Consider the following 16549-nt stretch of genomic DNA (forward strand, 5'->3'; position numbering starts at 1 on the left):
GCACAGTCTTCATCCTCTTCTAACTTTTGTATCACGTAAACACACCTATTTCCTTTTTTTTTTTTTGTGGTACTGATTCAACTCGAAGGATAACTATCAGGGAACATTTCTACTTAAAAAGAAACGGTTTTAAGAACTTAGGATTTATGTGCACTTTCAGTTTTTAATGAAAAATTATTCACAAATGTTTTCCTTTTGGCAAAGCCTGATTTAATAATTTATGGGAGACTTCTCATGCTCAATTTTCAGCTACATGAAGAAATCCACTTTGTTAAGAGGACCACTATATATCCATTCTCCAACTTGTCATCTACTGCAGTCTTTACTGTAGTAAAATTAGTCAGAGCTGAGAAATGTTAAGGTACAGCTCCAGGTTTGTGTGTGTGGATTTTCACGCTTGTAAGACAGTAACCTATTCTGCAAGCAGTAGTGCCAAGAAGGAAACTTGTGACTTTCCATCCTCCGCAATGGATGTTACTATCTAACACTGAGAAGACGCGAGGGCCCACTCCACATATGCACATAACCCAAGAGTGAAAGCATTTGCACGCTTGGAGTTTTTCACATCTCAGCACTAAGTGACACTGTTCCCCCGTCTTCAGCCCTCCCCGGCACATGCACAAAGAGAAAACCTTAGTCACTACCTGATGATTTTTGCTTCTGTCATGGGTCCCTCTACACCCCATACAAAGAGCTGTGATGTATGCCTGTTCTCTTAAGAACTGCTGAGGGCAAGCTGAGATGGAAGAAGTAAAGCTGCTGGTCCTTAAATTGAAATGACTGCTCTTAAACCACTGTCAGACCTTAGGAGCTGTCTTTCCTGAACAGCAGTGCTACATGAACAGTACATGCTCAGAAAGCTTAATGAAACATGGTTCACTTTATGCCCCTTCTCTGCTCATTTCCATGCCTGGTACACCTTCAGAAACCAGCACTGCCCAAGTTCAACAGCCTCAGTGGGAATCGTCTTTGATTCTGCCCTTCCTGGCAGCACATCCTTGCTAGCTATCTAACCTATGGAAGCAGGTCAAGAAGGTAGGATAAAACAACTAGTCAATAGATGCGGGTTACTTAATGAGGAGTGAAAAGCCATTTCACAAAACACATTTTTTGCCTTTTCTAGGATGTTCCTGCATCTTAAAAAAAGTGGGAGTGAGTGATAACTTCATACATCAAAACACTTCTTGCTGGCAGGTTAGCCAAGGCATTTAACTTACCATCTATCAAATTTTCAGTTTCCATTTCTCCACCCTGCCTGTGCAGAGAGAGGCTGGGGACCAGTTTACTACATTCAGCCACCTGAATGAGTAGAAGCCTACTTCTAGACAGAAAGCAGATTTCTGGGTCGCTCTGGCACTGAGCAATGGATTGGTGCCTCTGAACCCCCACCCCATCCTAGGTCCCCCACTGCAAGGATTTGAGAGCAGGGGTTGTTAGAGATATCTGAGTAATCAATGTCAAAGTAAGAATTTTCAGTGTCATGCTGGTTGTTAGAGAACTGTTTGGCTTTAATCCTGTCAGCCTGACCCTGGGGCTTCTGTCTGCAGTACCAATTGCAGGTTTTGCAGCTCCCATAGGGGCAGATGAGTCTTCACTGGCACTGGACCCCTAGATAGATGCAGCTTGCAGTCTGGTGGAGAGCTCTTGCTCTGTGTTTACGCAGAGTTTAGATGATATTTGGTTTAGTGGAGTACTGATCACTTTTAGGGCTCTTCCTAGACACATACACCCCACCAGTTAAAACAAAAGCATCAGCCATAAAATAAAACTGGGAAGAGGATACAGCCTTTCACACCAAAAAGCTTGTCCGACGTTATGTGTATGAAATCACTCCCTGAGCACTGTGAGACAGCTGCCGTGCCAGGGACATGGCATCCAATAAGCAGCTTGAACCAAGGCGCCACATTGCCGAGCTAACAGCAACCTACTCAGGTTTGCTCGCTGGCTGTGTTTACATTCAGAGTTTGACTGCTGTCGCAGAGCTGCATGACTGGAAGAGATCACCAACTAGAACAAGTCTCTGCTGAAACCTGTGAAGTCATTTGCAGCATCACAGCAATACAAAAGGTTGGTATTATTTCAAATTATTTCAACTGGGCTTAATTTAAGAAAACACAAAAGGTACCCGTAACATATTTGGTATTTAATTGCAAGAAGTCATCCTCTGCTAGCTGGGAAGGCTGGACTTAGGTTGCTGAAAAAAGTATTTTGACTTCCCCTTTTACAAGCATTAGCCTTTTTCTTCTGTTACACAATGCAACTCTCTCGGAGACATCCTGATTGTTTTCATGTAGAGCTACAGCAGGCAGGTCACTGTAGACTTCAGCTACAGGGTACCTGTGTAAAAGTCCAAGAGGTTTAAGATTTTCCCAGAGAAAACACTGTTTGTGGGATGTTGACGTTGCATTCTGAAGTGCAAAGGCTGTATTAACCTGAAAAGATTCTCCTATTTTCTCAGTCTTCCTTTTATTGCCATTATGAAGCTTTGAAACCTAGGCTCTACTTTGAAAACTGGCTGAGATTCTATTCAAATATTCTCTCCGTTTTATCGCCAAGTGGCAAAATTAAGTACTTCTGCACCAGAAAGTATTTCCCTTTAACCATGGTATCTGAATTTATGAGTCTTCTTTTGCAAATGTGTTTTAAAAGAATATATCTCTCCAGTTGCTAGCAGTTGAGCATAAACCATGGTTCTAGACTCAGAAATCCAATACCAGAGCAGTAATTCTTACAATACCTTCAGAGGCCAGTCAAAGAGACCTGAGAAAATGCAAGAATGTAAGAGTTCATATACCAAAAAAAAGGGAATCTTCTGAGTCAGTGTTTCTATTCTCTGCCTCAGTTATTCTCTGTCACTCTTGCCTGGATCCATGAATTTGCTCTTGCCTTCAAGGTTTTTCATTATTTTCATCAGAGTAAAAAAAAGATACTACGGAAAGATGCATTGTATTTGATGGAAGAAAATGAACAGGAAAGGGAAACAAAGCGTACAAAATGAATTTTTATTAAATGAAAGAAAATCTGTTTTGTGGGTCAAATATGAAATAGAATATACAAAAACTTTACATCAGATCTCTTGTCAAAGAAATTAAATCCTACCTAGACTGAAGTAGCACTCGTTCTTTCCAAGACAACACAAACGGGTGAATATGTTTTTTATGGCAATACAGGATCACAGAGTATGCTGTGCTAAATTTCTGGTTACAGAGAAGAAAAGTTAAAAATCTAAATGATGTCCCTATAGAACCCAACTATTCCACAAAGTAACTTAAAAACATGAGTTTTGATCATTATGTATTCTCCTTGAAGCAAATGACAGATGGGGTCAAGTGCACAGTTCACCAAGCTTGCATATCACATTACCTGTTTCTATACAAATATAAATCGTTCTTTTTTTTTTTTTTTATTTTAAAAATCCTTTATACTTGATAGCATTTATTTGTGGAAAAGGATGACCAGTTCATCAGGTTCCTGCTGAACTACCCAGACAATTTCAACTCCTTTATCTCCTCCTTCCTTTTTATTTTTGAAGACCATTACCCCTAAACTGCAGACTGTAATATTCTTGAAAAGCTGCTGTATGTTTAATCATGAATCTTTGTATCACTGTCCTGTATATGAAGGTTCTGCAGAGCTCCTAACATGTCTTTGGCATAGCACACCAAGTCCCATTTAATACTTTTTTTTGTTTAAAAAAGTATATTTTCCTTTAATAAAACACCTTAAAAACATCTATTTCTGATTTTGTAAAATAATGTGTCACCTCTTGTGCTGCTTTGCAAAATATACATACGCATTTTGGAAAAACACTGAGTACTGACATAAGAGACTCATCTGAAGTCCGATCCATTTATGAGAAGTAAAATATAATTACAGATTCCATCTTCTGCATGAGTATCACATGAAGTCATTCAATTCAGCTTCGAGTGCTGCTGCCATTTCATCTGCTTCAGAACTGCTTCCTTCCTCATCTTCATTGCTGGATTCTTTACTGGATTCACTGGCAGCATCATCTTCTTCCAGTTTGCGCTTGTGACCCCTGGAATGGTAGAGATGACATCCATGAATTGAGGTATCGCGTTGTATGACGTGAAAAAAAATGGCGTTAAAGGACTCAAACCTTTTTTCAGGTCAAGATAAAAAGTACAGCACTTGCTTTTAAATGAACAAACAGTAGTTAATTCACACAAATGATTTTTCAATTGCTCTTATTTACTGTCAGCTGTAGGTGCAAAGAACAAAGTACCGTTAATTTTGTTTCTTCCATTCTTCTGAGCAAAGACTGAAAACAAAGTTTAAGGCTGAAGACAATGAGTTGATTTATTTTCCTCTTGCATCCCAAAAGAACAAAGAAATCCATCGTGTGAACAAGAGATTATCAAAACACAATTCTGAAATATTCAAGTTCCTGCTCTTTTATAAAAATAAAACCAAAATGATTAACTAAATCTCACTACACCAGCTTTTATACTTTCATGTTTCCAAACACAGGGGTCTCATTCTTCTAATTTTATGTCTCTTTGGATTAGTACTGCCAGGCTGCACAACACATTTCTTAGCATCTCCAGAGTATTAACCAGTTTCAAAAGGAAGCTGATGCTCACCATACCCTGCTGAAAGAATCATGCTCCTAGCTGTGAAAGATCTCCAAGGAAAATCTAACGCTTCAACTGGGACATAGCCATAAGGAAAAGAATCTGGATTTGTGGAATGCTAAAATCTCTTTTCCTTGCCAAAAGGGAATTTTATATCAGACATGTACTTCCGAGACAAAAATAAAGTTGAGACTTTGCATTGCACAGAATTCATAATGAGTTGTAGAAACACCTTAAAAATCTTTCCCTGATCATCTGACCAAATTTCAAGCAGAAAAATACATGCAAAGGGGGTATCTCTTAAGTAACTGTCCTTTTCATTGGTAGGTGGGGTTTCATTAAGAAAAGGATGCATCTACTTGCTATCATGAAAAATTAATGAACTGATCTTTTATCTTGTAGCAAAAAGCAGTAATTTAACAATGGTCTATTTACTTTTGACAGTGTAGAGAAGTAGCATGTTGCTAGAAAAACCTTTGCTATAAATACTGATTTAAATTAAGTATATCCAAAAGAAATAAGTAAAAATAAATAGTCAAACTCGAGAGCCTGTAAGCAACATTGAAATACAAAGCTGTTTTTATTTATACAGACATTCTTATTGCCATTTCCCCAGAAACATTAATTCTCAGGAGCCCAGGCTGCTTGATTTGTTGGCTGGTTCAGTGACACCTGACCCTCTTCAATCTCAGCTTTTCAGGGAGATGGACAAGGTGGGGTGCAAAGTCAGGACTGAGTCCAAATCAAAATGGGAAGCAAGCAGTACTGTATTCCATGGTTTTCCTTTCTGCTGCACCAGTGGGACAAAAAGATACACTGCTGCTGCTTAGTGCTTCCTCACAATATGTTAGGTGGGTTTTTGTGTTCAGTATAGGGTGGTAGGAGTAATACTCCAGGAGGTAAGGCCCTGGGATTCAGTCTGGGGTCTAAATCCCTGACAAGGAATAATGAGATGAGGTGAAAGCATTTCTTGAGTATTTTGTTATTGGAACTCAAATGTGGCCTGCTGAGGGAGTTACAGGGCACTAAATGCAGCCTAATAAACAATCAAAAGCAGTTTCTCAGGCATAACGCCGACTTCCAAGCAGCCTACATTAGCATGCAATTCGGGGAAGGAAACACTCAAGACTAAAAATGCCCAGTTGGAAGAAATCTTGGCACATTTCCATTAAAAGCTATACACATGCATGATGTTTCACTTCATGATGATTTCAGCCTTCAGAGATACAGCACTATTTTAGGCATTAACGAGGCTATTAGCTAGAGAAAAGCTAATTGGGAATTAAAGAAAGTTGAAAGAGCCTTACTCAGCAAAAGAAAAGTTGTGCATATTTAACAAGTAGTAGCTAAGTAGTACACATGTACTGCTGAGAAATAAAGACAGACAAGGAGGGCATCTTTATCACAATGCTCACAGCTGAAAACATTTGTATTCATCAGTTTGTAACACTGCATCTACTGAAACCGATGTATCTACCAGTTGAAAAAATAAAACTGGCAGTCTGACAGTTATAATTTACACATATGAATCACATACAACTGCAGATAATGATTAAAGAACATGGCAGGACAGGCAGGGTTTTAGAACCAGCCCATATACCATGACCTTGCTGGGACCTAAATCAACAGCAAAGATCCCATTGAAAAAAAGGTCTGTGGAGAAACAGTACCTCACTGCTAGCTGATAATTTCTTAAAAGTGAGGAACAGTTTCATTTACAAGATAATGAAGGCAAAGACCAGAAAATTACTAATTTATGCAACAAAGCCACTTTTAAAATTTAAATCTACTCCATAGCAACTAGATTTCAGTGGGAACAAACAAAAAAATACAGGGACCTGAAATAGTCAGTATAACTAGTTAATTAAAGAATGGAGCTCCAGTCTACAAAAAGACTTTCCAGAAAACTTTAAGGGACAGTCCTGACGTATTTTCATCCCTCATTCAATTGTATTAAACAGTACCTTTGGAAATGCAAAAGACTGAATGTCATCTATTTTGTCAGTTCTTGTTCTTTCATCAAGGCTAGAATGACAGCTCTATTCAATCTAGCTATGAAAACTTCCTCACTCAGGAGGAAGAAAAAACCCATCAAAACCGAAAAGGAAAACACAGCTAACTATTAGTCCTCTGCCAGAAGAAACAAAAAGTCTCTTGGGAATGTGAATATTGTTCTTATTAAGATATAAACACCTTTTATTATTTGTGTACTGTAAGCTGCAACTTTGTAGCTATTCCAAAAACATTTCAACGAGTATTATGAAATCTGATGCAAAGCTAGCTCTGACAGAAGTATGGAGAAAAACATTAACATAGTGCTGCACTTTTTCTTTGGAAATTCAGAAAAGAGAGGTAACATTTCATCAATAATGTCTATCTATCTTCAGAGAAAAGCAGTATATACCCATGACCGCATATCTATTAACAGACAATTTGAAATGTGTATTTTCCTCATTATTTTGTGCCCACTCTTTGTCATTTCCAGTTTGAGAGCCATAGCACATAACACTTTTGAGTGTAAAAGGTAAGCACATACAGGATTCTACCTTAATATTTACAGAAAATGACTCAGCAATATGTTGCAGGCTTCCATTAGCCTGATTCGCATTTTTTAAAAGGAATTTTGCTCGTCTGCTATTAAAACCCAAACATACGGGTAACAACTGAATATCTTTAACCTCATAAATGAACAATTAAACTTGGCAAAAGACTGAGTTTAGAACTTCAAATATCTGACAACTTGGAGAAAAAACTTGTACAATTCAGGTTTGCCTTTGAAATACCCAATACTAGGAGGCCTACCAGTTCATGTGATGGAGAAATCTTTTAAAAATATAACTACATTTTTTAAAAACACGTATTTACATGAATTATTAAGATATTTGACTAAACTACACATCAAATTCAACATGATAGTAAAAAAAAACCCACTTGTAGTTCTACACGTATAAAAGTTATTTTTAGGAAAATTTAATCTACAGAGCGTTAATATGAAATACACTTGGAGGTATTCCAAATAAAGAGACAGGAACAGAAGACATTACAAACTTGCAATAGACCACAGTGTACACATGTGAAAAATAGCACAGGAAAAACTGAGAATAAAATCTGTTTAGCTCTTGATCTGTCACTAAAATATAATTACAAATATAAATAAAGGTCATATGAAAACTTCATTCTTATAATTTGAATTCAAATTGAGTTCACTGAAAGAGCCATAGGGAACAAAACAGCTCAAAAAGAAGTCCAGTATTAGTTGCTTCTATTATCTTAGGGCCTTGATTTATAGTTAGCTGAAAATAAATGATGTTGGAAACCCCATATTTTTCTATTAATTGAAAAGCAGATTGTCTCTGTTCTGTTTTGCATCCCAATGGCACCCATTTATGAAACACAGTGCTACATTAAAATAGAAACATCTAACAAGCAAAGGGCAACATAACCCTTGTTTTAAATAAAGGAAACCTAAATCTTTTCCAAACTTTGATTTTAACTTGAAAAACAAAACTATAGCAATTTTGTAAGTAAATGTTCATGCATACTTTAAACTTCACATATCCACAATCCCCATCCCTGTTCTGTTAAGGAGTAAACTCCAAAATTATTTCAAACTGACCTGATTTTTTTTCAATAGCTCCTAAAATTGGTACAGTAATGAAGTAGAGTCTGCAGACTAAATGTGTTTAGTCTTTTATAAGAAATCAGCTTACATCATAAATCAGGACTTAAATTTCGTACCAAATACAGGCAAGTTACTCTCTAATGAGAATACTCTAATAGCAGCCGTAAGCACTTTGGAAGGCAATGGTTTGAAAAAGGCATTTTGAAACAGCTTACTGCCTTCCAACAGCATTACAACCCTACGAGAATCCCTACGTGGCCCCAGGCACACCTCTGAAGTCTGACATGGAAGGTCTGTCCCAGTTTCCACACACACCTGGCCCACAGCTTTCTGTAAACTCCTTCCATAATGGAGAAAGGCTGATGCTGAGTTTGGTAATATAACAAGAATTCGACTCCCTTCCATTGGAATCTGACTGAGAACAACTTATTTAGATGAACTAGTTCTGTGGAAATATGCTTCAGTTATTATGAATTAGGGCCAGAAAACTACTCCTACCAAGAAAACTACTCCTCAACCAATTTTAAAGATGCCAGCCCAGTACTTGGCTAACGAGGTTAAAGGATGCGAGACCTGAGAACACACAGACTTAAATCTGTGAGCATTAATGCATTACATAGGGCAGACAAAATGATCCAGTTTCCAGGGAGATGTTCCAAGTTATGCAGTTTCTTAGCACAGGATACATGACAACATCTTTCATGTACGTTTGATACAACAGTGAGCAACTGTCCATAGCAAGCTTGTAAATCTCAGGTGTCTACCTTCTGGCAATTTGTCTCAAACATCTGTGCAGTAACATTGAATTTTCTGTCCTCTCTAGCCCTGGCATAGCACACTGCCAAGCACACAGCCTTAACAGCAATAAACTGTAGCCCCATATTGGCAAGCTGGAGTCTGAGTTTTTGCTTTACACTTATGCTATGACAAACAGGACAATATTTAGTGTAGCAGGAACAAATGCCAGACACCTCACATACTTCCTCAAGAACTCATCCAAGGTTGTCTGCGGGATTACAGGATGATCCAGAAATCTAACATGCAGAAAAATGCAGAGAGAATGTTCATTGCACAGCCATGGTGTGCAGAGAGACCCTGCAGTTGGATGAGCAGCATGTTTTTAATGCTCTTCACAAAAGCCTCTCTGCAGAAATCTACCATCTCCAATGGACAGCTCCAAAATGTGGATGCTGGGGAGGGATTATTCATCAGGGACCGTAGTGACAGGAAAAGGGGTAACGGGTTCAAACTTAAACAGGGGAAGTTTAGATTGGATATAAGGAGGAAATTCTTTCCTGTTAGGGTGGTGAGACACTGGAATGGGTTGCCCAGGGAGGTTGTGAGTGCTCCATCCCTGGCAGTATTCAAGGCCAGGTTGGATGAAGCCTTGGGTGGCATGGTTTAGTGTGAGGTGTCCCTGCCTATGGCAGGGGGGTTGGAACTAGATGATCTTGAGGTCCTTTCCAACCCTAACTATTCTATGATTCTATGATTCTAATGCAATGCTAAAGTGAGATCTAATTAAACAGTTTCAGTGCCTTTTGCTTTAAGAGGTAGCAAACCTGCACGCTATTCTGATGGTGAGAAACTATTCTGGCAACTTGTAAAACTGTTTTGACAACAGCTTTATAGTTCTCTGAAGTAAGCACTCAACGGATACCTAAATTGAAAGAAAGTTTTTAAAGTCAGGAAGGAACATAAATTTTAAAATAAATTCAGAAATCACTCTATTGTGTCAAAAGTGGTAGTTGGTAGATTTTGCTAAAATCATGCATATGGCAAGTCTGTGTTTTCCTGGCATTTAGACCAACAGGGAAGTTTAGCAATGAGAAAAAAAACAACCCACCCCAACTCATTGAAAACGGTTATTTCATAACAATTAAACATTTGTTTGGGATATTTAGAAAACAGTGTAGCAATAAAGCTTTAAAACAAAAGCCTGTGCACTGAACTAATTTTCTCTGCATTGAACTAATTAGATACAGAGAACAAATAAACTGGATAATGTAAAACTGAAAAGTTGAATCTACAATTTTGCTCATATAATTAAATCACAGATAAACAAACTATGCATCTAAACTATTACTTGTTATTTTAATAACTTTAAGTTGCTTAAAAATAATCCCCGTAGTTGTTATAATAAGACATTTACAACACGCAACATTGACTATTTCTTCAAAAGGCAAATGTGACAGTTGCAGTTTTAGATCACGTAACAAATACTCTTGTCATTGACTTGTAGAAGACAGCAGAAAATTAAACATCCTTTTCACTATGTAGAATGCTAGACCATTACCTGGCACTCACATAATGGAAAATGCACAGAGGCATATCATCTCTTAATCCTATTGCAAACAAACAGAGACACCAGATCTATTTACCTTTCCTGAACAATCTCACCCCCTTTCTAAATGAGTGCATTTGAATAACCTCCTAAGAGGGGAAAAAGCCAATATTCAGACAAAAAATACATGTCCATCAACATACCAGTATCTTAAAGCTATACCAAGCCTTTGTTGTTTGAACTGAGTTCTCTCTCCAGCTTCTTCTAGTTTACAAATATTACCCATTCTGACAACAAATGTCAGATGGTATAGATTTATAGCTCTGCAGAGATTCTGGGTAGCTCCGGGAGGCCATAATAGGAGATATCAAGGATCAGCAGTGAGCAAAGGAAGCTTCAAGACTTCCTTCACCAGTGGCTACAGTACAGCAATTCTATCTGGATTTAGTTTGAAAAAAGCCTTTTGAAAATGGTGTCGGTCACATTAATTTCTATTATAGGAAGCACTGCAGGAGATATTCTCAGATAGCGATGAAGAATAATGTTCTCACTAGAGGTCTAAATACAAGCTATTGCTTTAAAAATGGAGGAATGCAAGAATGAAATTAATGTGCAAAGCTGGCAGAAAAGTAAGAGAGGCAATTTAGAAAACTATAAATTACATCAAAATAAGGAGTTGGAAAAGAAACAGCATCTGATTTCTCTGAGGAAAGTCAAACTACCTTCATTTTTCTCCCAAGTGGCAGTACCCCAGTGCCATCATAGTAGAGTACAGCTACAGTTTAAAGACCCAGTGCTGCAAAGCAATGTTTGGAATTCACCTACTCTGCCATCCTGGTCAGATTCGCCATCATCATTCAAACACTGAGAACATTCAAGATGCGTCACTGGGCACCTTAATGACTAAAGATACAGTTTAGCTCATAACATGCTGACTGTGCTAAGCAAGGCGGCTGGAAATAGGAATTTATATTCTCTTACTTGCGTGGTGACTTTTAAATTAGATACAGATTACCTTAATATGTATGTTAATAAATATGTCATGGGGTACACTAAATTACATTGAAAGCTAAGACGATTTTGTCAAAGCTTTTAACTCTGATTTTTACTATTAGTCATTGTTTTCAATGAACTTTTGAGATTAAAATTCAAATTGCTAAACCCAACATCCTTCTAGGATGTTCATTCACTGAATAATGGCTTTCCTCACAAGAATATTAACTAAGAACATCTCTGTTTCATCATAAAATATCAGAAATAACACAAAATACATTACCAACTCTTTATGGATATTGATAACACTCTGTCTCCACAGGAGCACAAGAAAAGACTTAAAATTCCTTTAAAATGTTGTTCTTCAAGGAGGTAAAATATGCACATTCTTTCCGTGCAGGTATATTCTTTCATGAAATACACTATCTCACTCCTGCCACAAAAAAAAAGTCCTTCATCCTCCTCACATTCCCAGACACGGCCAGTTTGGATGGGCCTTTGAGCAACCTGGTATACTGGAAAGTGTCCCTGACCATGGCAAAGGGTTGGAACTAGGTCATCTCTAAGGTCCTTTCCAACCCAAACCATTCTAGGATTCTATGATTTAACTGGATACTCACTTGGTTTATTGGCTCTGCTGCCTGCCTAACCATGTCGTAAACCAGCTAAATCCTCTAGCAAAGCAAGCTGCCCACTGTCTTTCTAGTCCTCTTTTAATGAGTATTACCTTATTATGCAGGTGTTGGTGCATCATAGCTATTGTGAGGGCTTGGGTGATACTGTGCTACTGCTAGGAACTTGTAGTGGTACCAGACATGGGTTCATATAAAGTATGACTCTCAAGTTGCCCAGATATTTGGATTCACACAAGAGATATGTGTGAAAAGGTGTTTCTCACGGCCCCAAATGACTACTGAGAGTCCTAATGCTTCAAACATTAAAAAAAATTAAGACTGCAACAAATTGTTCTCTTTCTAATTGCTGAGAATGGGACAGCCACACTGGTGCAGGAGCAAGGAACAAGGTCCGACATGCCAGGTAGGGGCCTGACTGGAAGAAACACCAGACACTTCCTCCTGCATGACTTCTGGAATAAAATCACTTTGCAGGCTTTCTCCACAGCTGAACTGTCTGAAGCAGGGACTTAGATATATTCCCTGCTCTTTTCTAGCTTGCACAACCAGGTTACCCTTGTTGGAAGGGATAGTGCATGTGTGCAGCCATGGCAGAAGGAAGCCTGGCCCCATACCAGGACTTTGCAGGCAGTCTAGTCCCCCAAGTTCAGGTGTGGTTTACCCACCCTTGTTAATACCTGAAACACTGAAAACCTTCTTGTCAGACTTTCAGGTATTACTATTCCAGACACAGCAGTCTGAAGTGAACAGCAACATCAGCTAAGAGATGTCTCTCTTACATTTCTGTTGATTGTGCCTACAAGCTCTACAGGTCCTCTGCCTAGTAGGAATATATTTTGTATGAGGATTTAACATGATCTGGTTTGTCTGATGGATTATATCACTGTAACTGGCAAAATATATACTGTATATATTCAATTTAGTATATATTCAATTTAGTTTTCCAGTAAGTACTTCCAGGGATAGCTAAAGGCACACTCAAGCCACAGTAGTAGTCTGAGAAACAGCATAGTGAGGCTCTGAATCAGAGGCCCCTTCAGAGAACAGGGACCCCTTCAGCACACCACGGTGGCAATATGCTTGAGCCACATCACAAAGGGCACTTTTGCTGCTGCAGCATTTACTGCGGGGTGGGGAAATGAAAACATCCATATTCTGCTTTTCCTGTGTTTGGCTGATAACGATACAGGGACAATTCTCCACAATCAGTCTGATACAACAGAATTCTGAAGTAAGTTCAAGTTTTCTACAAAACCTCATTTTGTTTTTCCCTAGTGGGAAAAACTCACTTGGAGCTCTAACGATTAATAAACTACTCACAAATGGGAAGATCTACGTGTTTTAACTCCTGTTATACCTCTGACCCAACCATTAAGAAGTAGCACTGCTCCTCTTCTACCAGCATCTTAGCGCATGCTTCACGCAGGCCATTTAGTTATTGATACACACTGCTGTTTAGCTGCCATTACAGACTTGCAAGGGTCAAGATTAATGCACATTAGCTATTATGTGAAATTTAAATACTTTCAGAATTCATTAGGGAAACAAGTGGTGTAATGTATCAGCTATTTTTCCTCATCAGAACAAAACTGCCTTACAGCATTCCTGTTAACATCCTAGGTCTCAGTAGTGGCACAGAATGAAGGATTAAAAACCTTCACTAACAGTTGCTAATGTAGTTCTTGATTTTCTTACTCTCAAGAGATATTTAGATATCCATATATCTTATTAAGGAAAAGCATGAATTGTTTAGTAGATATAAATTGCACTGAAGCATTCAGCCTGACTAAAGGAAAAAATGCTGCCTAAATTACCTGAGGGCCAACCCTAGGCTATTCATCAGTCTTTATGAAAGCCTTCCCACTGATATGTAAACTGAAGCACCATGTTACTAGTTTTCCTCACCCGGAACTTCTACTTTTGTATCTTCCTTACCTGTCTCTATTCCTTCAAAGACACAGATGGAACCAAACCAACATGGACTACCGAAATGGTATAGTGGTGGTAATAAGTTCTTAAATATTCATCCAGTGCTGGGGGAACTGTATCACTTATGTGAGTGGGAGCAGGATACTGGAGCCTGATACTGTTTAATTGCTCCTTTGGAGAAACAGGAATAACTCCAAAACAATCTGATGCTTAGAGTTTCTTATCTCCAGATCTCATCAGAGGAAGGAACTGTCCTCTGTGCATGGCACAGGTGCTCTGAACTCAAAGACAGAGGGAAATGCTTTTCCTACTCCTCCTCTTGTGAGTGAACACTAAAACAGGTTTTCAAAATCCACTCGGGTTTCTAAGTTGCCCCCTCTCACTCTGGCAATCACGAAAGCCAAGCTGGAGCTGCTGATTCTACAAGGTGGCCCTTAAGGAGATCAAGTCAAGAACTTCCAGCTCGTTTCCTATTATCCTAGTTTCCTTCAGTCTTAATTTCTCAAAACTTAAATTGTGCTCTTGGCACTTTTTGGATCTAGGTAATACCTAAATAAAGTGTTTCACACAAAAACATCTCTCCCAGCTGGGCTGCAGAGCCAGATAACTGCCCTTTGTGAGCTGTTCTGAAAACTTTGCACTCCTGTCAGTGAGTTGTTTTGAACAGTTCCACAGCCAACAATCTCACGGCATTACATATCAAGAGTTCTCCCTATCTGGCAGCTCCTCAGATGGGAGCAACAGCCAGCTCCCATCTCCCTGGGTTTGGGTTAGGCTGCGATCTCGTTAGCACTGGTTCTCCTCCTTTTTCATCTCAGGTATCTCTGCTTTAGACTCCTAGGACTTGCCCAGGGCTCTTCTGACTCCCACGTAGCTCATGCATACTCTCATCCAATTCTGACCTCAGCACTACTAATTTTACAGTTCACTTAACAGTGATATACTAATTCAAGTGAACAAAATACTTGCTCTTGATTCCAAGACAAACTCATCTTTATTGCAGAAGCACAAGAAAACCAGAGCTAAACAAAAAGACAAACAGGTTCAGCTAATTTCTTCCTCTCACTAGTCTAGATCACTCCTTAGGCTTAAAGCTGGGGTCTTCGAAGGGTGCCGAGATCCTCCATGCTGTACACAGACTCTTTTCCAAACTGAAGAGTTGTTTTGCAAGGCTTTGCACTTTCTTCTTCAGCTGGTCTCACAGTTAAACAAGAATTCTCTGCTAGAAAGCACATCTCTTTTCTCTTTTCTTTTCCTCTGATTATGTGAGTGCCACTCATTACTTTTCAGCCTTATTCTGTCACAAATTATAGTAAGAAATCCTTGGTTTCTATAGTCTGCTTCTACAAAATCCAGTTGTTGTAGACTGGTGCTTCTGCAGATTTATTATAGCAAATTATTTTCCCTCAGGCTCTACTCACTCCATTGTCCTGGGATGGAAGCTATTAGTTAATGGCTCTGCAGTGATAAAAGACAATGACTGCAGAAAGACTTCAACTCCAAATATATCGACACATTACTGAGAAATCTGTTTCATTACTTCACCTAGAACTCCAACTTATGCAGATTCACTAAAACATTACAGAATTAGAAAAGAGGAATGTAAGAATAACAGCAATTCCTGTATATACCTTGGCATTTACTGACATGTTTCAGGAGATAAGGAAAACAAGGTAAATAATGACTGTTGTCCTGCATTAAAGTTCCAAACTTTTTCTCCTGTATAATCTAGACAAAAAGTAGCATTCAGTTCATTTTGCAGATACCAGCATGTCCTATGGAAAGTGCAATTGAAGCCTATTTAGCGTTAAAGTACATTGAGAAAATAAAGATATATTTTACCAGCGCTTTCCTAATTCTAGTAACACACAGACATTTAATTGCCTGTCTAACCTTCACCCAAAGTATGAGAACTGTTAGAACTTAAGCATCATGTAGACTTACATGGTTAAGACGCATAGTACTGACGCAGAAAAACCCATTAAGAAAAAATGATATTGACAACTTAGTTAATTTTGAATGAATTCTCTATGTACTAAGACACACGAGCTTTCAAATCTGTTACTGAAAAGACTGTAAGGGAAGTTTATGTTATTTTTCCCTTTTTCAAAGACGTTTCTCTTCCTGATCACAACTGCATAATCACTATGTTCATTAATACGTATAATTTCAATATCATGTGCAATTCCAGTTACATTAACTGCACACACAGACACGCCTGGACTGGATAATATTGCGTCTAAATAGCTTCTAGGTATTTTCACATCAAGCAGTGAAAGAAGCTGAAGGCAGATGCTCACTCTAATCACACTGTATTTCAAAGCCTTTTCAAACTTCCCATCTGATGTGGTCTAACACAGACGCAGGTATTGTAAACTACCACATTGTGAGAAAAGCAGTCTGAGGCAGTTTATATGCCTTATAGCAATTTGCAATGATTTGAATCCTCCATATTGTGGAGGGATATGTGAAGACACCACAGAATCATGTT

At 38.5% G+C, this 16549-nt stretch overlaps 1 protein-coding gene across 1 annotated transcript in view; it reads right to left on the reverse strand.

The window, feature by feature from the left end:
* Positions 1-2988: 2988 nt before the first annotated feature.
* The window catches only part of CTDP1 (CTD phosphatase subunit 1), a 104183-nt gene continuing 90622 nt past the window's right edge, over positions 2989-16549 (reverse strand). Inside the window, exon 13 of the mRNA XM_065667183.1 lies at positions 2989-4039. Coding sequence (XP_065523255.1) covers positions 3898-4039 — 142 coding nt within the window. The 3' untranslated portion in view covers positions 2989-3897. The remainder of the gene's footprint in view (positions 4040-16549) is intronic.

Source organism: Lathamus discolor, chromosome 2 (genome assembly GCF_037157495.1).
Source record: "Lathamus discolor isolate bLatDis1 chromosome 2, bLatDis1.hap1, whole genome shotgun sequence".
NCBI classification, from domain to species: Eukaryota; Metazoa; Chordata; class Aves; order Psittaciformes; family Psittacidae; genus Lathamus; species Lathamus discolor.